Source organism: Larus michahellis, chromosome 3, assembly GCF_964199755.1.
Source record: "Larus michahellis chromosome 3, bLarMic1.1, whole genome shotgun sequence".
NCBI classification, from domain to species: Eukaryota; Metazoa; Chordata; class Aves; order Charadriiformes; family Laridae; genus Larus; species Larus michahellis.
Window position 1 is genome coordinate 23,338,956 of NC_133898.1, and position 23,842 is coordinate 23,362,797.

The 23,842-nt window shown below is 40.1% G+C and overlaps 1 protein-coding gene across 1 annotated transcript in view; it reads left to right on the plus strand.

Annotated features, from left to right (window-relative positions):
- Positions 1–839: 839 nt before the first annotated feature.
- MRPS5 (mitochondrial ribosomal protein S5) overlaps positions 840–23,842 on the plus strand; it is a 59,390-nt gene continuing 36,387 nt past the window's right edge. Inside the window, exons 1-4 of the mRNA XM_074579146.1 lie at positions 840–1,266; positions 10,433–10,570; positions 21,347–21,472; positions 21,776–22,009. Coding sequence (XP_074435247.1) covers positions 1,206–1,266; positions 10,433–10,570; positions 21,347–21,472; positions 21,776–22,009 — 559 coding nt within the window. The 5' untranslated portion in view covers positions 840–1,205. The remainder of the gene's footprint in view (positions 1,267–10,432; positions 10,571–21,346; positions 21,473–21,775; positions 22,010–23,842) is intronic.

Below are 23,842 nucleotides of genomic sequence, written 5' to 3' on the forward strand. Positions count from 1 at the left end.
AGCCTCCTGAGCCACAGGCAAAGTTTGTCTGTGCAGGAAACAGCTTCTGCTGGAGCTGGCCTGTCCCTTTGGATGAAATCGCCACCAGCGCTCACGGAACAGCAAGCACGTCTTGGCTGACACTCTGACCAGCAACACAGACACTAAGAAAAAGCTGTCTGTGAGGAGACACGTCTAACCGAGCCCCCATCCACTAGGAGTCCCGCACAGCCCACTGCACCTCAGCTGTGTGAAAGGGGAACGGAACCACCGGCAAAGAGATAATAACTCCTAGGAAAGATCCCTGAGCTCCAGGCAGCGCTGCCACTCTGGTGTTCATGTGAGCTTTGGTTTTGGGCAGGGCCCGGCACCAGCCCCTCACTGGTGAGCCCCCAGCTGCCTCCATCACCCACTCCCCCAGCTGCTGGCACCCGCACAGGGAACACAGAGGTACCAGTGCATGGCTAGTTATTTTAATTCTCTCTTGCCAACGTCTCCAGCTTTCCTCCAGAAGCAGTCAGCAACACAAAAGCAAAAGAAGAGGCAAAGACTGCCAATGCTCAGATTGAATTATGTGGGGTTTGGTAACGAGAGAAAATGATAGGTCAAAGGCAAAGAAACATGAAGAGCATCATCGGAGACATGGAAGAAAGGAGAAAGCGGAAAGTTAAGGCCAAAAGCCTAATAAAGCATGGCGAAGAATACTATGGGAAGGCTGAAAAATTTGTGGGGGGAAAAAAAACAAACCAAAACCCAACAACCAGAGGATAGTCAGAAAAAGAAGACGCAGCAACAAAAAAAATAAAAATCAGGCCGTAAGAGGTGACGAACGCCTAGGTCTGCCAACCATTTATTAGATCAACGAAGGCTTCAGTCAAACGAGGAGGCAGAAGAGGCGACACGGGGAGGCCGGTGTCGGCTCCCGCCAGGTGACCTGAGGGCGGCCCCTGAGCGGAGCAGCCCCTGAGCGACCGTTGGGGTCCTGCGGCGACCCCAGCCGGGGGCTGTTCTGCTGCTTGCCTGTTGGACCCCCTACCTGCAGCTGCTGGTGGGAAGGGGCCGGGGCGGTGGGATCGTTTCAGTGAGGTTTCAGCTGAGTGTCAGCCGCTGGTTTTCGCCCTTCCGCCCTAGTTTTCCCCCAGACCGTCCCTGGCTGCTGTGGCTTTCTCATCAGGCAGCGCGCGGGGCAGCTAAGTACGTGGCCGGCAGCGGGTGATGGGGCCAGTATGGCGGCGGCGGCGATCGGCCGGGCGTGCAGCTATGGTGCTCTCCGAGCGGCGTGGCGAGGTGATGGCGCCTTCCGAGCGGCTTGGCGAGGCGATGGCGGGGCGCAGGGCGGCGGGGGAGCCTCCTCGGGGAGCGAAGGCGGTAATCGCTCGCGGGTCTGGCTCCCGGCGCAGCGGCCCGGGCAGGTAGTCGCTAGGGGAGGCCGGGCCCGAGGGGCTCCCGCAGTGCGGGGGGATGTACGAGCGTGCACGTACATACACACATACATACGTGCACACATACATACAACATAGATACATACATATATACGCGTTCCGGTAAGTCTGGGGCATGACCCGGTAAGAGCAACCTGCTGCCCTCCGTCCCACTGCCCGCCTGCGCGGGGGTGACACCGGCAGGGTGACGGGGAGCGGGGGGGGTCAGGAGCGTGTCTGTGCTTCCGACGCGGCTGGTCGTGGGCACATGTGGGTGTCAGTATGTATGCGTATTTGTGTTTTATAAACCTTCACGCTGATTTTAACCCACCACCCCCCCACACGTTGTGTTAATTCCAGCGTGGAAAACGTGCTTTGGTGATTGTCAGACTTGGCTGCGTCTGTGAGACTTAACAATAGTTCCTCTGGCACAATATGGAATGGCTCGAAAGCAGCGCAGAGAAGCGGGAGCCGCTCTGTATGCACGTGGATTGGAACACACCACAGTTGCATACGTTCCCTTGTCTGTTAGAAGCATAGAATTGTCTTGGTTGGAAGAGACCTTTATGATCATCGAGTCCAACCATTAACCCAACGCTGTCAAGTTACCACTAAACCATGTCCCTCAGCACCACATCTACACATCTTTTAAATACCTTCAGGGTTGGTGACTCAACCACTTCCCTGGGCAGCCTGTTCCAATGTTTGATAACCCTTTCAGTGAAGAAGTTTTTCCTAATATCCAATCTAAACCTCCCCTGGCACAACTTGAGGCCATTTCCTCTTGTCATAGAATCATAGAATCATTCTGGTTGGAAGAGACCTTTAAGATCTCTCCACTCAATCGCTCTGGGTCCTACGAGAGCTAGATATGAATTCTATTTTATATCAAAGCAATGCTAACAGGACCTTCTAAACAGATATTATTTTTTTAAAGCCTGTGTTTTGCTAGGTAGTATGAACCTTGTTGCACTTGCATGTGTTCTTCTTCTCCAGGATCAGAAGTGTGATAAATACCTTGTGAAATAGCTAGCTTTACACTTGCAGTGCCATCAGCGGACAAGGTTGCCGTTGTTATTACTTAGAAGGTGCCATATTTCTTTCTTCGCGTGCAGTAAATGTACTTCAAATCATAAACGGGCTTTAGGTATGCAGATCTTACTCATCGTTACAGAGTTTGGGGCAGGCTAGCTGTGCATTTCGAAACCTATTATCCCATCAGAGTAACTTGGGCAGTAATACATGCCTTAAGATAATGGAGTGAGGTGGTTTGCTTTTTAATTCAAATATTGTTTTCTTACCATTCTTTCTGCCTTTTTCCTCTTACATCTCCCTGGACATTTTTAATTGATAAGAATCTTAGTTTGTTTTCTACATTTTTCTAATTCTTCAGTAGCCATTTCTTTCTGTCTTTTAATCCTCTGCTGTCACTTTTCAGATCTTGAATGTATTATTTTTCCTAGTAGAATTTAAAGCATACTTAGGAGAAGGGGAGAACCTGTATATTTTTTCCACTAAAGATCAGATATGTTTTGATATAGATTTTTTTTTTTTTACCTGCATGTTTCTCATAAGAGAATATTAATGTCCTTTCTTTATACAGTGTTTTTAAGCAATGAATACTACTGAGGTTTTGACACAACTTTAAGGTGGTATAGATGTAGTTATTGCAGTGCCATGGGTATCTTAGCCTTTTGTATTGCTAGTAAGTTCTAGACAAAAGTCATAGTCCACTATATTAACACCTGTGTGTTCTCCAGGGAAAGCTGGCGACTGAGGTGGGAAGAAACATTGGTGAAAGTATATTTAAGCTTGGTATTAGAACACATGGAAGCTGGGCATGGTTTTTTGTGTTCAGCAGAGGATGTCCCTTCTTTCTCCCTGACCTTCAAAGGCAAAATAAAGTACTGTAGTTTTTTTTTAGCTTCTACAGTCCTCTAAAAACTTCCTTGCCTCCACTCCTGGAAAAAAACCCAGCTATAAGCAGTTAATGAATTTTTGGTCTCTTTTCTTTTTCAGGGCAATCTATAATGAAGTGATGCCCATTCTGTAGCCAAATGGTAGTTAAAGCCTGAGCATTCAGGGAGGTTTGAAAGCAGGCCAGTGGTGTTTCCTTGGTGGAGGGAAACATTCTCACTGTCTAGTCACAGCATATATCCTAATAATATCCCAACATTTCTTGCAAGTAGACCAGGAAAAGTAAAAGGCTACAACTGCTCTGAAATAATTTATTAAAATAATCTGAGTCTTTTGAGGTGTGACCCTCTAACTGTCTTCTGATTTGATTTGCTTGGTGTTCCATGCTTAGCCCAGGTAGATAGTGACCCTTTCCATGTGCATTTTAATGTGCTTGAGAAATCAAGTTCTTCACATCCAAATTTTTCCAAGGTAGCTGGAGGTTTTTTTAAAAAAGCAGATTGTATCAGTGTGAAGATTTCATTACTATGTGGGCCTTTCTTGAGCACTTATGAGATGATATGAAGAAAATAGTAATGATTCTGAAGTATCTTCCCTGTTGCAGTTGTTTGTATGAATGTGTTATTTCCATGCATAACAGTTTCGTTTGAGTAAAAAGCAGCAAGCAAAATATTAAACAGAAAAAACAGGCAAAAAAAACCCCTCAGAACTTCATTGCCCATTAGATGCGAAGTTAGTAGTGCTTGATATCTTCAGAACTGCAATTTGGAATTTAATCGGAACGTCTCTGTTTTCTTGTACATTCTCTTTTGAGAATGTCATGATTATTTCAGCTTAGAGCTTCCCATATGTATGTCTGGAACTATACTTGGGCAATTTTTCCAAAGTTCTAATTATAATCACACAATAAGCATGCTGATGGCTCCTTTTTCAAGTTTTTTTACAATGCAGTTCTCACTGCTGAAACCAGCTTCATGCAGTGTTTCTTTCTCTCGGGTACGGAACTGAGTGAGAATAGTTTTCTGTATTTAATTCCTGTGGAAAATAATTAAGTGAGTAGAAGGGATTATTAAATTGTTGTCAGTTGTTTAAAAAAATAAATAAAATTAGTGCTCAGCCTTGGGGAACACTGCAATATGTGGGTGTTCAGCATGCTTGCTGTCTCTCAGAATGTTAGTAATACAGAAAGCAAATGGCAACGCATGCCAATTTTGGGCATTGTGTGTGGTGACAGATGCTGCACCCTGTGCATAAATCTCCTAAAGGTGGCATGTTAAACCAGTGTGGAACTGAAATAAAGGTCAGGAAAGTTACGATGAAATGGGTACAGTAAAGCAGTATAGACTTGTATATGAACTAGGGTGTGTGTTTGAAAGAAAACTGTGGGGAATTAAAAGTTTGCAGAAATAAGACTGTTAAACCCTATCTTGAGATTCATTCTTCTGTTGCATGTTGGGAGAAGAATGAAATGGTTCTGTAGTGGTTTTGTTAAGTGACTTTTTAGTGCGGAATATATGTATATTTATACCTGTATAAAATTTTGTATTTAGCCAGCAAAAGACAGCACTTAAAAGTCACAGCAGGGTTTTAATTGTAATGTTTGTAGCAGGGAAGTATCACTGAGGTTAATTTTATGTTAGTGCAGAGCACGACTTAAATATAGTTTATAGTTATAAAGATACAGTTTATAGTTAAATATTTTTTTTTCTGCTTTGTTGACATCTCTCTGGCTGGTGGTAAGACATCAGTCTAGCAATCATTAACTGTCTTGTGCTACAAACTATACAGTTTTGAATAGCTTATTGTAAGAAACATTTCAGATTTTAAATAAAAATCCATCACGGATGTTTGGAGGATGTATAGGGAATGAGGATATAACGTATTAACTGTACATACTTGCATGTCAAATGCTGTTCTATTGAGATGTGACATTTCAAACTGCTTACATACCATAAATATCATTATTCTCTGTCCTCCTTCCAAAGTGTCTATTCCCTTGGTAGCGGTATGTGTACAGAGGTGTGTGGGTATACGTTATTAAATACCAGCGCTCACTGTTTCAGACTTTGGGAATCGTGTGTGTTTGGAGGGGTTTTTCTGCCATGTCTTCCTCCTCTCACTTTTGTCCTGCTGCAATTCAGAGACCAAAACAGTCTCATCTCGGTGTCCAGAATATGGTCAACACAGCCCCTGGGCTTTCCTAGATATATAATTTTAGTTGCCACCTCAGAACTGGTATTCTCTCAATGCCAGTCTTAAAAGTATAAATTGCTCTCGCTTTAAAAAAGACTGAATCCTTAAAGAAAACATGAGATTTGTTATTGGTTTCAGTGGAGCCAGGATCTCACCCTGGACTTTGACAACTTCTGTTGTGAATTGCAATAGTCAGATGTTGTAGTACTTATTTTAAAATAACTTTGGGTCACCAGAGTTTTGAGATCAGCTGAGGGTCTTCTGACCTTTTTCTATCACACCAGTGTTTATTTGTCTGCATCTCTTTCTGACGTTTGACTTTTTCTCCTCTTCTGTGCCCCAGCCATTCTGTCAGAATTTTATTTCTGCTGCAGTTATTCATCTCATTCCACTGTCTCTTGATTCTTCTTACTGTTGTCATTTTGTCCTGACTTTATTGCCGCTTTATAGACTTTTTTTGGGCTTCCATCATAATTTCAGAAGGAGATGCTATTTAGAATATGGAACTTTTTTTGCTAACGAAAGGAGGAGTAAAACAAACAACCAAAAGCAAATTGCATCGCAAATATTTTTGATAATGAAGTAAACTGTCTCATACTGTTATGTTTTGTTTTCCAAATGAATGTATCATTTCTTAGGCAGAGAATTTAGAATATATTTCTGTGTTACAGAACTGTGAAAGCAACTATCACCGCTGCTGCTAGAAGTGCAGATGACCAATTCAAAGCAAGCAATGACTTTCTCACTGCAATATTTTAATGTACCTTTGAGCCTGGCCCAGGCAATTAGTGTTGTTGTGATGCTCTGAATGTCAGCCACTTATTTATCTCATTTTAGCTAATAAAGTGTTGCTCCAATAAATAACTCAAAGCGTAGAGCCAATTTAGCAAACAAGATATAAGAGGAGCACTCAGAGATGGCAAGGCACGGAAGCTAAATTAATTCTTTGCATCATTATTCACTGGAAAAAGAAACAAGAGATTTCCATATGGTACCCCTTGGTGGTGATGGTGATGACAGTTAGCGGCTATTTCTAAAATTAAAATAACTGTGAAAGAGGTTATGGGACAAATCTACAGGATGATCATTAGCAGGATCAGAAACTATTCACAAAAGAATTCTAATAGAGCTCCAGGATGAAAAAGATGAATTACTAGTTAGAGTGTGTAACTTCCCCTTTGAAGTTGCTTTGGTATGTCAAGAGTGGAAGGTGGTAAATGTGGCACCAATCTTTTATAAAAAACATGCAGAATAAATGTCAATAAAAAGATTATGCATGCCTTTAGTAATAGAAAATTGAACTTTACAAATCTTTTAGAGCTTGGGTGTGTTTGTTGTTTTTTCTGAGAGATTCGGTAAGGTAATGGCAGTCCAGTTAATGCACTGCATGCCTGATTTCCGAATACCTTTTAGCAACCTTTCAGCGGAGCTTCTCACCACAGACTTTTAAGTTCAGCAGATGTGGGATATGAGAGGAGGTAGTGGTGTGTATAAATAATTTGCTGAAAGGTAGGGAAGAGTGTTGGAGCTCTTTTGTCAGGGGGAGATGACCAGTGGAGTTCCATAAACATCTGTACTGGTTAGCATGTTCATAAGCTCACTGGAAAAGGGGTTGAGCAGCAAGGTAATTCATTTTGGTGGTGGTACTAAGTTATTTAAAGTAGAAAAGAAAGACTGGCTGGAGAGTGAATGAATTACAGTGTAAAACGTGAAGTGATGAAGTTCTAAGTCCAAAAGACTAAATGACAACTGGAGAATCACAGAATCTTCAAGGTTGGAAAGGACCCTTAAGATCATCGAGTCCAACCAAACAACCTACAATCTCTGCCACTAGAGCATGCCCTGAAGTGCCAAATCTAGACGTTTCTTAAATACCTCTAGGGATGGTGACTCAACCACCTCCCTGGGCAGGCTGTTCCAGTGCCTGACCACTCTGTCAGTAAAGTAATTCTTCCTAATATCTAACCTAAACCTCCCGTGCCGCAGCTTCAGACCATTTCCTCTGGTCCTGTCATTATTCGCTTGGGAGAAGAGGCCAACACCCACCTCTCTAAAACCTCCTTTCAGGTAGTTGTAGAGGGCAATGAGGTCTCCCCTCAGCCTCCTCTTCTCCAAACGAAACATGCCCAGCTCCCTCAGCCTCTCCTCATATGACTTGGTCTCCAGACCCCTCACCAGCCTGGTAGCTCTCCTCTGGACACACTCCAGCGCTTCAATGTCCCTCTTATACAGAGGGGCCCAGAACTGAACACAGCACTCGAGGTGAGGCCTCACCAGTGCCAAGTACAGAGGCACGATCACTTCCCTGCTCCTGCTGGCCACGCTATTCCTGATACAAGCCAGGATGTTGTTGGCCTTCTTGGCCACCTGGGCACACTGCTGGCTCATACAAAGGCAAGAAGGAACATTAGAAATACCATATGAATGGCTGAGTAGGCTGGGACTTCTCAACCTAGAAAAGGCCTCCTGGGGATGTATGAGAGAAGCCTACTAGATCACATGTGGAATGGATAGGAATTGACTTTTACTTCTAATCTGACAAGTACGCCATGGAGATAATGTCTTGAGTGTTTTGACAGGCTGAAAATAATAATAATAATAATTAAAAAAAGCATTTGGTTCATTATGTGGTGAGTAGTAGATGTGGGGAACTCCTTACCAAGGAGTGTTATGGATGCAAGATGTCCATGTGGTTCTGAGGAAAGCACCTGTACTGAAAGTAGTCAGAGACTGAGAAAATACGGAGGAGGACAATATTGTACGTATTCTCTCACTTTTCACTCTTCCCCAGGCAGATGTGCATAGTGCTTACTGGAGACAGAATACCCAGCTACTTAGGCCACTAGCCTCAACCAATGCATCTGTTTGTAAATGTCCGGTTATTTCTTTTCCTCGTTTTTCTCAAAAAGTTGTTAAGAACTAGAAGTTATTGCATCTTTGTAGAAGCTTATTCAAGGAAATTATCAGCAGATGTGCTCATGTATGTGAAAAGATGGTTTATAGGCCAACAGGAAGTATGTGAAGAGGGGAAAAGTGTGCTGCCTCAAGGTATGACAAACTTTGTAAGTGCATGAAGAAGGCGAGATTAGATTTCACAAGTCATTTTGAAGCAATTTCCAGCGGTAGGCAATTTTAAGGTGCAGCAAGGGAAATTATAAATACTGCTACACAGTGCAATTTTGAATTAGTTCTAGATACATGATGTTATTTTTAAAAAAGTAACTTCTGCAATTGCATGCCATTCCAAAAATTAGATCAATACCTCACGTGAAAATTTTTCTCAGATGAACTGTTAATTTAGTCTTGCAGACTAACAGTTTGTCATGAAATGTGTATTAAAAAGAGAAAACAGCTCAAAAATTGTGTGTGCTTCTGGAGTTATCGTTAACATTGTCTATGTAGTTCGTATTAGGAGTGACTGCTAGTTCAGTAGCAGTTTGAAGTGAGAGGAAGTGTGTTGAGTAGTCACTAGCATGTTGTTAGTATGTGTCTCATGCTGTGACTTGGCGGTACGCTCTGCATTCTCTGTGAATTTAACCAGATACTTAAGAATCTTCTGTTCCTATTTTTTGCTTTTTTGTTTCTAGGCTGCTTTTTATTTTGTGAAAATTAATAGGTTTTCACCAAATTTTCATAATGGAGCTTCATTGTCACCTTTAACTTTCCATAGGAATAAATTATGATAAATCTACATTTTAGGACTACTTTGAGAGAAATTTTTTAGAACTTCCTGCTGCATTACCCCAGGTAGCTGATCTGATTGTTATTTGCCTAGAAGGAGCTATTACCCTGACTTCAAAGAATACTGTTTTATTGCTGTTTTATTGATACTGGATGCTAACAGAACATGATGAAAGTCATGCTTACTTTCTGCTTTTAAAATCTAGCTAAAAAGATTGAATTTAAATGTAGTTTAGGAAGAAGTAGATTTTTAATTATTTTTTTTATTGTCATTGTCTGAATAACATGTTGAGTAATTGATTTCAAGACAATATAGCCCTTTTTAGTTTGTTGAATATGCACGCTGTTTGGAGTGATTGATTACGCAAGTAGGAAAAATATGGATTCCTTACTTCTGAAGAACAGCCTCTCTGTGCTGGTCGATAAATGAAAGTATATCTTGCTTTCATTGTTGTAGGTAAGCACCTGAGCCCTGGCGGTTTTAATGTGCTCCTTTTGGCTAAAAGAATAGCAACCTTCCTGCATTAGCCGAGCCACTTGGAAGAAAATGCACCATCATGTATGCGATATTGAAGTAAACTGTTTTGGAGATGATAAGAACATGTGTAATTAGCTAGCTTTGTAATAATCAAATCCGGAGGGCCATGGGGAAGGTGCTTCTGGAGGTACGTTCTCCTTTCAGGATGACAGAGTAAGTCAGGTTCACAAATTTGCATAATCACAAAATAGTTGAGGCTGGAGGCCTCTGGAGATCGTCCTTCAGATGGAGGATGATGGAGACCTTCCCTGCTCAGAGCAGGGTCAACTTGAGTAGATTATCCAGGACCACGTTCAGTTGAAAGTAAAAAAAAAAAAACCAAAATGTTTTCTTATGTTCAGGTGGAATTTTGTGTTTTTAAATTTACGCCCATTGCCTCTTGTCTTGTCACTGGGCACCAGTGAGAAGACCCTGGCTCTGTCTTCTTGATACCGTCACTTCAGATATTCTCCCTCTAGCAGCAGTATGTTAGAATCCTTCTAGCGCCCTTCTCTTCATGACATTTTCGATTACAGTATTTCCCCCCCCTTCTGCAACTTACTTTGCACTTCCAAACAGAACGTTCAAGTCTGATTCCCTTTGGAAACTAAACTGTATGAGTAAATATTACTGTCTTTTTCTTCTGGTGTGTATGCTTGCAGGAAATGCTGTTTTAAAGAAGAAAATGTTCTGTGTGTAAGCACCTTTCTGTCTTCATTCTCAGGGTTTGCTTCTGTGCCGGTGAAAGGGAGTTGCTGTTCATATTCTAGCCTGGCATGGGCTTTCCAGACACGATGTTCCATCTCTGCCCCCTGGAATGTGATGGTCCAGCAGTGCAGACAAACCAGTTTCTTCAATACGTGTAAGTCTCAGGTTGGATTAAAATTATTACCTGTAATGAATGGAAGAAAGAAAGAAAATTTTGCTTTGGAGAGACACAGTCATGAAAATCCATGTATAGTAGCTTTTTCTATCTACTCTAATTGCATATCTCCTAAGATTATAGTTGCGACTACAGCTATTGACAGAAGTGCGTGCACAAGGTCAGCTTATTGTCTTTTAATAGCAAGCAAGGGTTTGATTTATGTCACAGTGAATCCGTCTAAGATACATCATCAGATGGAAGGGGGAAACACTTTCCCCTCTGTTTCCTAGTCCTTTACTGAGAATATAAATAGTGTGTTTATTTTCTAAATGATATTTGAGCCACAGGCAAGAGATACTGTTCAAGCTCTGCTGTCTCAAAAATGAAATAACTGAAATGCAATAATGTGTTAAACAAAAACTGTTGATAACGTCCTGCTAATTGTCTGGCCAGCTGCAGTATTTCCCTCCAGTCCTGAAAGGAATTACACACATGCTTAAAAATAATAGAGAAATGATGGTTGTTTAAATTCATGCTTGGGACTGTGAACTGAGGTAGCTGAGGGGCCATTCCATCTGTTTTGTGGTTCCTTATCTTATCCCACAGCGGAAGAGAAGGAATAGTAAGAACAGAATCTCTGGAGGAGGTAACTTCAACTGTTTGAGAGTCAAAGTTCTTTGGCTGTTTATAATCCATAGAATATAAGAGCTCTGCAAAATTAGGCTTTCGGAACTGGTGGTATCTCAGCATCTCAGTGGGAGAATACTGTATTTGTTTTCTTTACATTTCCTAAAGAAGTGGGGTTGAAGCAGTCATGCTGGCTGGCTGTTTGTCTTACCCAGTGAATTTTGCCTGTTGACTGATGTCAAACCGCTGAGGGTAGAGCGATCTCAAAAGACCTGCAGAAGGCTGCTGCGTGAGCCAGAGGCTCTGCGTGGCAAAGGTTTGGTAAGGATGCCAACTGCAGGAAAAATTCATTTAGAACTTTCAGGCACTGAAGCAGTTACAAGATAAGAATATGTAAGAAGCTAAGCACTGTTGTTATTTTGTTTATCTTAAATTTAAAATATAGCACCGCAAGTGATTGCAGTGTGATTATAATTTGTAGGTTAGATGTTTCCTTAATTATTCTTACGTTTGTGTTCACAAAGTCTAGATGAGATCTGTTTTACCAGGAATTCTGCAGCTGTCTTGTTAGATGACCAAAATGAAAATGTTTGTTGTGATTGAAACCTCTATTGTTTGACTTAATAAAATTTTAAACAAGTTATATTTAGGCAAGCTACCTAAAACTATCTGCTTAATTAATAAGATGCAACAGCTTGGATGAATTTAAGTGTACCTCCATTAGGTATTCAGCAGAGACAGTAGCCATCAGATTCAGAAGACTGAGGGGCTTATATTTCGAATTACAGTTATTCTAAGAACTGTTTCTCTTACAGAAGTAAAAAATAAAATCTTCAAAATTCAAATGAAGTAGATATTAACAGTATAAATCACTCATGTCCTCTAGCAGTGCAGTTGCTTCAGAAGAGGTAACATTAAAAATGCAGATATGACCATTTTATGTGAAACAATTCTCAAGTGAAATGTCAACCTAATGACAGTCCTTTGTGCCTGAGAAAGGCGACTGTACTTTTCTCTTTCTCTTCTGTCAGACTTTAAAAAATATTAACATGCTCTGATTGGTAGGGTCATCTGTACCTTCAACGTAACTATTAAAAACAGTTTAACTCATTTAAATAAGAGGCATTAAATTAAATAAGAGGAATTGCGGTTATCCTAGGCAGTCTGTAATCCTTACCCAGAGAGCTGTCTCCTGCAACTCTTTAACAAACAGGAACATACACAGGGTTTTGTTCTTGTCCAGTGACGTATTTCAGTGAGTTTGTAATGAAGTTATTTCAAACGATCTTGTTATTCCAGGCTTAGCTTCTGTCCTTCCCTCCTTTCCCATTTCCCTCCTCCCCACCATGGGAAGCAGTTCAATTTCCATTTACTTAACAATTTCACGTGCTTATTTAGAGATGTGGAAGGGCCTGAGGTTTTTAAGATCGTGTTTAAAAAATAACTAACTTCCTCTGAAAAGTCTCGTCTCCTTTTTCAGTGTGTCTCAATGGATCTGGTATTTGCAAGTAACGTCTTGCTTGTGCCTCTTCCAGTCCGAGTTCTGTCATAGAATCATAGAATCATAGAATTGTTGAGGTTGAAGGGACCTTTAAGATCATCGAGTCCAACCTTTAGCCTACCCTGACAAGAGCCACTTCTAAACCATGTCCCTCAGTGCCCCATCTACCTTTTTTTTAAACACCTCCAGGGATGGTGAATCCACCACCTCCCTGGGCAGCCTATTCCAATGTTTAATAACCCTTTCAGTGAAAAAATGTCTCCTAATATCTAATCTAAACCTCCCCTGACGTAACTTGAACCCGTTTCCCCTCGTCCTATCACTTGTCACCAGGGAGAAGAGGTCAGCCCCCATCTCTCTACAACTTCCTTTCAGGTAGTTGTAGAGGGTGATAAGGTCTCCCCTCAGCCTCCTCTTCTCCAGGCTAAACAACCCCAGCTCCCTCAGTCGTTCTTCATAAGGTTTGTCCTCCAGACCCCTCACCAGCTTTGTAGCCCTTCTCTGGACACGCTCCAACACCTCAATGTCCCTCTTGTAGCGAGGGGCCCAAAACTGAACGCAGTACTCGAGGTGGGGCCTCACCAGTGCCGAGTACAGGGGGAAGATCACTTCCCTAGTCCAGCTCACCACACTATTCCTGATACAGGCTAGGATGCTGTTGGCCTTCTTGGCCACCTGGGCACACTGCTGTCTGGGAGGACAGAACTGTTTTCCCTGTTCTCGGTACGTTTACGTGCTCTCACACAGACTGGGACATCCCACTAACCCAGACTTTCTGAACAGCTGCTTAAGCTTCGGTTGTTGAGAAATGTTGATAAAAAGTGCTGTATGTTTAATGGAAGAAGTATGTATCTGTCTGACCTGTAGATGAGGAAAATATGAGATATAGACCGTTTACATCTGATAGCCACAGAATTGGGTTGAAATATATGGGCTGTCATTCCTGAAGGCAGCAGAGGCATACAGATGTGTCATGAATGCTGAAATGATTTGACGGTCTCCCAGCCGTAGGAGTTATCTTTGACCCCAATCATCCAAACCAGCAAGCATAATTTTCTCAGCATCCGTTGCGTATCCGAGTGTATGTGAGAATAAAGAACTTTTATTTGATACTGGAACTATATAAAAATTATGCTTTCCTACTCGCAGTATTAATTCCATTAGCTACCCTTGGGAACAAATGAAAAGAACTTAATTTCTCTGTTGCTAGGTGATGTTTCCTCTCAGGTTAGAATACAGAATAGGGAGTATGATGATTTTTCAGAGGTTATAGGAACTAGATTATAACAGTCGAGGGAGAATCATTTAGACCAACAGTATAAAATCATACTCAGAGTAACACGTTTTGTCTCTGGACGCTTTGATTACTGGAAGCAATTGTACTCAGTAGAAATCTCTGTGTTTCTGTTCTTTATCGGAAACATCAGTTCCTGGAAGCCTGCTTCTTAATTACGTTTTATATTAATTTTTTGTGGTCCTGCATGGATTAAAATTGTTCATTTTTTCTGCCATGCCTAATTTGAGGATCAGGGTGAAAAAATTATTTAGTTTTTTATTATATTTTTCAAGAATTTTTCTTTTAAGTATGAACACTCCAAATAAACAGTTACTGAGTTACCACTTGTCATGGTCAGTAGTAACATATGAAGAGTTTTGATCTTTCAGCATTAGGGATGTAAAGAGCTCCAAATATACAACTGCCTTTTTTTTTTCCCTGTCGCAAGGCAGATGCTTGTGTGTGCACCTGTGTTTTTAGTCAGAAAAAGGAGAGTGAATATTACATTTCTTACAGTTAGTTGTACTTAATGGGGTGGGCTATTTTATCAGGTTTTGATTTATTACTGTGCAGTGTAACGTTTGTGAAGGCACTTGGCCTCTGGTTTTCAGTTTGTTTTGAGAAAATGAACCAGGCCATCGGTGTTTAGTTTGCAAACCTCACTGAAATCTCTGTTCTCCATATCCAGCTGGTGACACTGAAGCCATCTTCATAATACTTATTATTTAAAAAAAAAAAAAAAGCGGCAAATGAAAGCTTTAATAATTAAAGCAATCTTCAAAAGATAGTAGCATTTACAACAGTAACTATTAGCTAAGTTAAGGTCCTGTTTTTCTAATAAGATGTTACGAAGAAAACAATACAATTTCTCAGATGTTTGCCAGGATAATTTACAGCAGTTTTGGTTCTTTGTTTAAGCTAACAAGTTTTTAGTCTGTTAATGACTGGGTTTCTAACTGGGTTTATTCAGGATTTGAATTCTGACTAACCTGAAAATCCCACGTCCGCAGCTTCCTGCTGATGTTGTGCTAAATTGCCAGTTTTAAAAAATGTGAAATTCTAATGCCAAGTGCACTGTGAAAGTGTGCTCAAGGTTTGCAGGTAAGTAGAATTATTCACTGTGTCTGTGTTAGCAGTATGAATGCATCTTTTAGAATAATATTTTCCAGCTCCACAGGTTTTATTATACTGTCTTAATGCGATAGATTTGTTTCTGGTTTTGGGGAAGTTGCCCAAAACTTTCCCATGCTATCCTATAGGAATAGTAGTTAGATTATAGAGACATCTTTGGCTGCCAACAAATTTGCAGACACACCTAAACTAATTTTTTTCTGAGAACTTTTGCATTTTTTTAATGATATTATCCACCTTCTGTGAATAAGCAGGTAGAGCTTCAGCCTTGTATTAGCAGAAACAAACAGAAGCCAGAAAGTTTGTTAGGAGATGACGTTTTTTCCTGTTGCGCTATTGTGGAGATCCAGCTAGCAGTAAGAAGTAGAAATGAGCTTAAGTTTTCAGTATATCATTTCATATATGTGCAGTTCTAATTTTCAGTCTGTGAAGTTTATCTAAAACCATCTCATATCTGTCCCATGGTACTGATCTCCTACGTGGTCTCAGGTTCCTCTTTATGGTCTTGCAGTAGTCCTTATCTTTCTCTGACATTTTCAATGTCCAGATTCTTGCAGTTCTGCAATTAGTTACCCCCCGCTATCCAAACTTGTTTGAGCAACCGCGTCTAATGGGTGGTGTCCCTGCCCATGGCAGGGGGGTTGGAACTAGATGATCTTTAAGGTCCCTTCCAACCCAAACCATTCTGTGATTCTATATCAAATTATTTGCAGTTGAATTGTCACTGAGAACTGTAATTTAAAGGTGAGTGGATTACTGTGTTCACCTTAATACCAGTATTAGATAGTAGCTCTATAATCAAAGTGGTAGAATGATTAACTTCGTTATCTTTCTGCACTCTCAGCACATCCTGCTTGAGAAGGATGGCTTAATACTAATTGTTCATGAATACCAACAGAATGACCTCTCTCTTGAGGCTTTGCCTGTTCAGAAGAAATACTGAAATGCAGTTCTCAGTAGTGAAGAACTTGTTTATAAGCTGTCTGGGACATGAACAGACTTTACACTGTCTAATATATAGTTGCATAGTTCTTATCAGAGATGCACATCCTTAAAATGCTAGCCATAAGAGTAGACTTGTGAAAGTGCAACCGTGTCAGAGAACAGAAGAGTGCGTGTGCATTTGTTTTTAACATTTTATACAATCACGTCTCGTTCTACAGCTGGAACCTTTAAGGGGCAAAGCTGTACAAATAAGGGACGTATTTCTTATTCTCATCCTATTTCAGCTGTACCTAGAGACGAGCTCTGAGGGTAGGCCCATCATTTGCTTTTCCTATCTGTTTAATGCTTGGCCTATTTCTTAAACAATCCTCAGACTCCAGTTGTGGTGAGGTGATACGAAAAGATGTTTTTTCTAAGAACTTACGGAGTCCATATTGGGTTTTTTCAGAAATGTCTTTCAAAAACAACAGACACTGAATATGAAAACTATACCTTACAGTAGTGTCTTAGAGGAGTAAGTTAAAAATTAACTTCTTCAACATGAGAAAAACCTTGTCTCATCAGACTGACTGTCCATCTAACTGAGAATCCCGTCTCCAACAGCGGCTGATGCTATGGGAAGAAAGTAAGAATTGGATGAGTATGTAGGCATGCTTCCTTAGAAAAACCTGACAACCTTCAGTGATTTGTGACATGGAATTTTTTTAATTCATAGTTCTAGGTGGCTTTTTTCTTCTGTGAATTGTTTGGCTGCTTTTGAACCCATGTAAATGATCTGAAAAGAGTGCATTCCGTGGGAAAGCATGTGTTTGTCAGAGAAGACAAGCTCAAGGAAATGCCCTCTGCATTTCAGTGTAGTGAGGTTTGTGAGACTTCGTTCCTAGAGGAGTTGGTTATTAATCCTTTGACCCACCTCCAAGAAAAAATGTCTTCTCGTGGTCATTAAGCAGCTGAGTCTAGACTGTGTAATTTATCATGCAATTTCTAATAGAATATGTAAGCAGCTCGTTCCCTTTGCAGATGCTGTTTCATATTTCATGGGTATGAAGTATTTTTTCCAAATCCTGTTTTTGTTTGGAGATGATGCCAAAACTGTTGGTATCTGGAGAAGGAAAGTGGTTGAAATATCATACCTTTTTAGAATTCATCGGCTAATAAAAGTATGTATTCCAAGCTGAAACCTGGAAGAGAATGTTAGTAATTGAAAGACCTTACTAAATTCCTTAAGGTAATACAGATGCATAGATTTAATGGTATTAGTGGGCAACAGTACATTGAAAAAAGCATGTTTATTATAATATGTTCATTTATATTAATGCCCTTGAATCTCTGCTGCTGGGCTGCCACAAGACTATTTGTCATCAAAAAAACTTAAGGAAAAATGACTTGTAAGTGGAAGAAGTGAGCCTACTTAGCTGTTTTACAAAGTTGATCCTTTCATCTCCTTTTACTCCCTTCAACTTTCCAACTTACTGCTGTTTGTCTTTTGCTGTAGTTTATTTTCTAAGCAAGCTGGGAAGTCATCTTGCAGGAGGCAAAGAAATCTGCTTTTAATCTCAGTTTAGCAGGATCTAGGACGCTGTTTTCTGATACAGTTTACAGCAAGTCTTTTTTGGTAATCCTTGTGAGTTACTGTGGTATAGTCTAATATACCTCTTCCTCTGAAGTGAACACTAGGGCTTTCTGGTTCCTGAAATTCAGCGATAGTATAAAAAGGCACAAAACCAAATCCTTTTCAAAATATTATAAATACGTTTTACGTAGATTAAGCAGAACGGAGTGCTGTCATACAAAGTTATTGGCAGTTGTTAGCGATCAGCTCGCGTGCTTTCTGCAAAATTCAATAGTGGATCTTTTTCTAGACCATAAAATAAAATCCTATATATGACACATTATCTTTTATTTTTTTCAGTTAGTAGCTATATGCTTTTTGGTAACTGACTAAAACACTGTGGTGACTTTCATGACTGGGTCTGCCCTAGCTCTGGAGGAATGTGTGCAGCCTCCCACTTTACAAAGGCAAAATAAAAGCAAGGCCACAAGTCACTAAGAGACTGCATATACCTACTGTCCTGTCTTCATTTCAGAGCATTTCTGCAAATGAGAAAAGCACTAGAGCAGTCCGCATTTCTGTTCGGGTTATTTCCTCCTCCACGAGACCTGTCTCCTGCCTGTGTGTTTGTTCTCCGACCATCTTGGTCCTTTGCTGCCAAGTTGGATTGACCTTTCTTATGGTCAGATTTTTATTCTCTTTATCGCTTTGTCTGTCGTAAGCAATGTCCCCACCACTGTAATCTTCTTGACTGCAGCCTATCCCATCCGTATTCCATTCTTGTCACGTTGTCTTAAAATCAGTGTGATATCTGCCATCTTACAAAGAACTCTCAGCTCTGTAGCCCGCAGGTTTCTGATGTGTTTCGTTAAATTCAGCTGCTTTCCAAACGCATAATGATATTATTATAGACTGATTAGATGAACTGCACTTTGGTACCAAATGTGACATTTTCCTCTGGTTCTGATTTTGTTAGAATTTGTGTGGTGCTTGAGGCCAAAACTTGACTCGATCCGACCTCATCTCGCTGGATCTGTTGGCATTGACTGGTCTCCTCTGTTACAAAACAATCTCCGTGCTCTGTCACTTTTGCTACTTTCCTCTATCAGGATTAAGTGATTTTTATCGTACAGATATTTAGAATAAAGCTCAAAGTGCTGGGGTTTTTTTGAGTGTATTTTTTGAGTGTAATCAGCTCAAAAGCTCCCTGTTCTCGTCTCTCAGCTGCTTGTTGCTGCCCCTTTGAAGCCACCTTTGTAGCTGTTGTGACCCTTTGGGAGGCCATACAAGCTACAGTAGATTGGGGAACTCTTCCAGCTTAAAAAAATAACCTTGCAAAGAAAAATGTAAATGCCTTTATTGTAATTCCATGTTTCTAGGCTATCAGGATTATCATTAAAAAAAAAAAAAAAAAAGAAATTGCTAGTTACACAATGTTTTCTGAATAAGCTAAGAAGCTTAACATGATTGATCGTCAACTTTCCAGTTCATACAACAGTCCTATAGTCCACTTGAGAACATGAAAAGCTGCATCATGCATTACCTACTTACCATCCGTCTTTTTCTATACTGAACTGTAATTCAGTGTTATCTTAGGGTAATATTCACTGCTTGTAGACAGCCTGGTACCTGTCACAGTTTGACACTTCTTGAAAGTAACGTGCTGAGTCAGCAATGAAGTTCTTCTGTTTAGTGAGTTCTGTGCAGCTGAAGATTTTTTTATTTTATTTTATTTTTGCTTTAGCACGCAGCTATATGCATCAGTTTGTTGTAATCAGCTGGAAATTTGTTAGTGGCTCACAGTTCAGACACTGGTTTCAAGCCATTTGATACAGTTACTCTTTGTGGGATTTTTTTTTTTTAAACATAAACCTCTGGACGTTAGGGTTCACTTGAATGTCTAGAAAAAAGAGGGGAATTTCAGATAGACATTTCTTTTGTACAGGGACTAAAGCCTACCCAGGAGCAAATACAATTCTGGCATCACAGAATATAAGAAGTGGGATAAATGCTGCTGTTATGTGCAATCCATGGACATTTCTAGTTGTCTGTAATACACAATTTCCACTTGTCTGTAATACAGACAAAATCGATATTACATATTTTAGCTTGTACTATTTGTACAATATGTTATTTGGGTATGTAGTGACTTTGTCGGCCATCCTGCTCTTACCCATCTTGAGGGAATACTATTTTGTAGCTTCCTGGACTTGTATTGTCCTTCCTTGTATGCTTGCTTTCAGCGTGCTGAGCTTTGATTACTTGTTTCAGGATTGTATTTCTCAAAAAAGAATCACAGTTATGCATCCCACTTTGAAAAGGGTTTTTGACTGAAAAGATGGGTGTCATACCTTTGGAAGAGCCACCTTGACACCTTATACAAACTTATTCAATACAAAAATAAACCTGGACGCTTAGCAGCATCTCTGGAAATCCTGGATGAGTCCTGTCCCTCACCGTAATGTCAACATAGTTCCAACACGTTTACCAGTCTGTGGGGCAGGTTCTCTCACATGTATTAATCTAAAACGCATGAATTCCTGTGGGGAAACTGTAGCGATTTGAGCATAGTTATTTTAATTCCCCTGGTTAAAAGCCTTTACTGACTTTTTTTGTCCACTTTAAATAAGCAAAATCAGTTTCTAATCAGAGAAGACAAAAGATATAAACTGCCATAGTAACATTGCCCCAGGGTGAAACACATAATAGCATTAATCTGTAAACATAACAATGGTGATGCTTGTGTATTCCATGGCAATAGCCTTTTTGTCTGGCCTAACAGGATGAAATACTGCCTGTGGTGTCTTCTTCAGCTTCATTTTGATGTAGTTTGTTTTTGTCTAAGTTAGGAGGATCATAAAATCATGGAATGGTTTGGGTTGGAAGGGACCTTAAAGATCATCTAGTTCCACCCCCCTGCCCTGGGCAGGGACACCTCCCACCAGACCAGGCTGCTCAAAGTCCCATCCAGCCTGGCCTTGAACACTTCTATTATCCTATATTTCCATCAGTTGGGCAAATAGTAGTTTGAAGTTAACTACTAAATCCATGCTTCCTAAGTCATGTTCTCCTGTGGGTGAAACATCTTGAACATCTTGAGACAGTGGCTGTCCTGGACACGGCCATGAGTGAGGAGGCCTGCCCAGAACCTGAGCTCTGTCATGACGCTCTTTAAAGTGTCTTACATTCCTTCCTCCTTCCATTCCTTTGCATTTATACAGGCAGTAAGGGGGACCTTGTATTTTGTCAGAACATGAGAACAGCTGCAGATTTATGTTTTTGGTTAACTACTTGTGTTTTGTGGCTTTTTAAAGCAGGATAACCCTTTGATATTTTTAGGAGTGATTCAAGTTGACTGTCATTGATATTTGTCCTTGGATAAGTGCTTACAGGTATTGCTGCTCCGAGTTCCTAATGAATTCTTTTCTTTTAATGACCTGGGAATTAATACCTTACTGGTTAGGAATGCTTACCTTTAAATCGATTTTGAAAAGCCTTTTAAAAACCATGCACGAGGCTGTGTGCCTGTCTGATTGCAATGATCAGGAACCGGGGCATATCTCTGCACTACGTACGTACACACATAGTAGGAAATCACGTTCTTAGCAACGCAGTAACCCCACAGTTTAAATCCCAGCAAAGATCAAGCAAGGGTTAACATTTCAAGGTTTTTTTTATTCAGCTTCAGTCTCCAATGTAAGCTGTACTTGTATATTACTTATGAAAGCTTTTTTATTTCAGTGACAGCTGATGAGCTGTGGAAAGGAGCTTTGGCAGAGACTGGTGTGGGAGTAAAGAAAGGAAGAGGAAAGAGAAGGAAGAAAAAGCTAAGGAAGAATCTCAATAGAGGCCAGGAGATTGGTGAAGGTAGTTTCACAAATACGGGGCTGAAGACATGTCTTGACCTTTTTGTGTGTAGTGTTTCTTGATTTAATAAATTGACACATTTCTTCTAATTTCCGTGGTGTCAGAACTGCTTGAGATATTTTTGTCTTTTAAAAAAATCCTGATATGGTTGTTTAATGTTATTCTTGGGTTTTAAATGTAAATTCTGTATGGTAAAATGCACTTGAAATATGTGAGAACCTTCCATTTTATTGCATTTTTCTGGTGTGCAGAGTTTCAGTCCTAATTTGGCATAAAATCTAATTTTTCTCTGTTATTTTTAAGGACGTTCTGGTTTCCTCTGGCCTGGTCTTAATGCTCCTGTGATACAAAGTGGGAGAGTCCAGGCAGTTACCCAACGCAAAAAAGAAGAACGAGAGAGGATTCAGTCTGAAATTGTTCAGCAGAGAGATACATGGGAGAAGAAAAGAAAAACAAAAATTAAGAGAGAGGGAGGATGGAGTGGAAAGTGTTGGGGAGGTGTCCTTCTGGATCCTCCTGACCCAGGTCCTAATGGAGGTAAGAAAACTGTATCTATCTTTGTCTTACTTAGCCTTTCTGATAAGTGGCTTGGAGAAAGTGAGATACAGACTTTTCCTGTGATTGAAAATCAATTTTATACTTTTGTCTTATATGCCTATACATGAACAAGGGAGCTAAATCAAAGAAGTTGTGTTAACACAAGTGACCTTTGTTAAATCACTGCTTAGTTTAATATAGCTGTTAGACTGTTCTATGACATTATAGACTGCATGATGTTACGCTATATTACAGAGTACTCTGTTATGTTATAGGACTCTGGAAGTATGGAAATACTTTTCTGTGTTCAACATCAATTGTATTGAGTATGAAATATAGTTATGGTTTTCTTACAGTTTCTTAAAGGATCCTGTGGGATAAATCAGCCTTTTTTTTTCTAGGTCATATAATGAAATATGGTTAAAGATGATGTAGTTTGAATGTAGCTAATAGAAGTTTGTTCTTTATTTATTTATTTATTTGCTGCCTAGTTAAATATCATAGTGAAACATATCTCCTAAACCTAGATCAGAGACGTGACCTGAACCTTTTTTACAATGCTGTTATTCAGACCCCTAGAAATTCTATAGTAGCTATTTAACATTTAGAATCCTAATCCTTTCCAACTAATTAAGTATGAAAATGAGTTGTTACTCATATTCAACTGAGTTTTTTCTTGTTAAACACTTAATGATGCTTGCATGTTTAATGACGTCTTTCTGTAGGCTTTTATAGTAAGATGAGCTAAGAAAAACAGGTGATGTTTTCTAGCACTTGTTTCAGGCTTGTTGCAGACTCCAGTCATTCTAGCAGTTAAGCTTGTACATGCTTTTGGAGCTGTCTTTGTCCAGGAGTATGGTCTCCCAGGGCCAGCTTGGATCTTGGAACATATTTTGCAGCAAGTGAACATAAATGGGAAACTACATACATGGAATCACAGTTATATTCTGGTCTGATTTTCTTGCAGTCACCTTTGCTCCCCAGTCTGCCTGGTGCTTTGTTTATTAATTTCTTTCTGTCTGTGAATGTTTTCTGGTTACATTCTATTGGACATGAATTAAAAATCCAGGCATGCTTTGAACCAAGCCATAAGGTGGTAGTGAGAGCATTGTCTTTCCAGTGTGATCTAATGCCTTTGTCCATAAACTGAAGTTACGCTGGCATTTTTGTAGCTTTCTGCTTTGTAAATCCATGTCATTGTAGCTATCTACTACTTCTCTGTTCCCTTCCCAGCTTTTCCGTTCATGTAGGTGGGGTAGATGATTTTGTGGCTTTTGTTGCTGTAGTGTCTGAGATATATTGTTTCCCTCAGATTTACCTTGTCTTGCCCGACAGTCTCTTCAAGTATTTTTTTGATGCCTTCAGTTTTAAGAGCAATTAATTCTGTTTTAATATTAGCAGAATACTGCAGTATACAAATGATACATTTCCTATATTTATTTCCCTGTGTTTCATTTTATTACCTTGAAAGCTAATATTCCATGGAAGGCAGTGAGGTGACAATGGACTTGGCAGCCTGTCACTGAATCTTACAACTGAAAAATAGAAGATTTGAGAAATTAACGAGTTGTTCCAAATTCCCCATAAGTCAGTGGTGGAATATAGAGAAAGTCAAGAAAATTTCATGTTTCTAGTTCCATACTTTGAACACGAGACTATGTTGGTTTTAAATTTAAATATATTTTCAAGCAGTTTATTCCATTAAAAGAAGTGGCAGCTGTTGCAAACAACATTTATGCATGTATGAATTTTACCTTCCGGTGTTTTCTTTGATTTTGCTTTTGGCTGGTATATTGATGTTGATTACTTGCATTAAAGTTTGCTGTGTGGAAG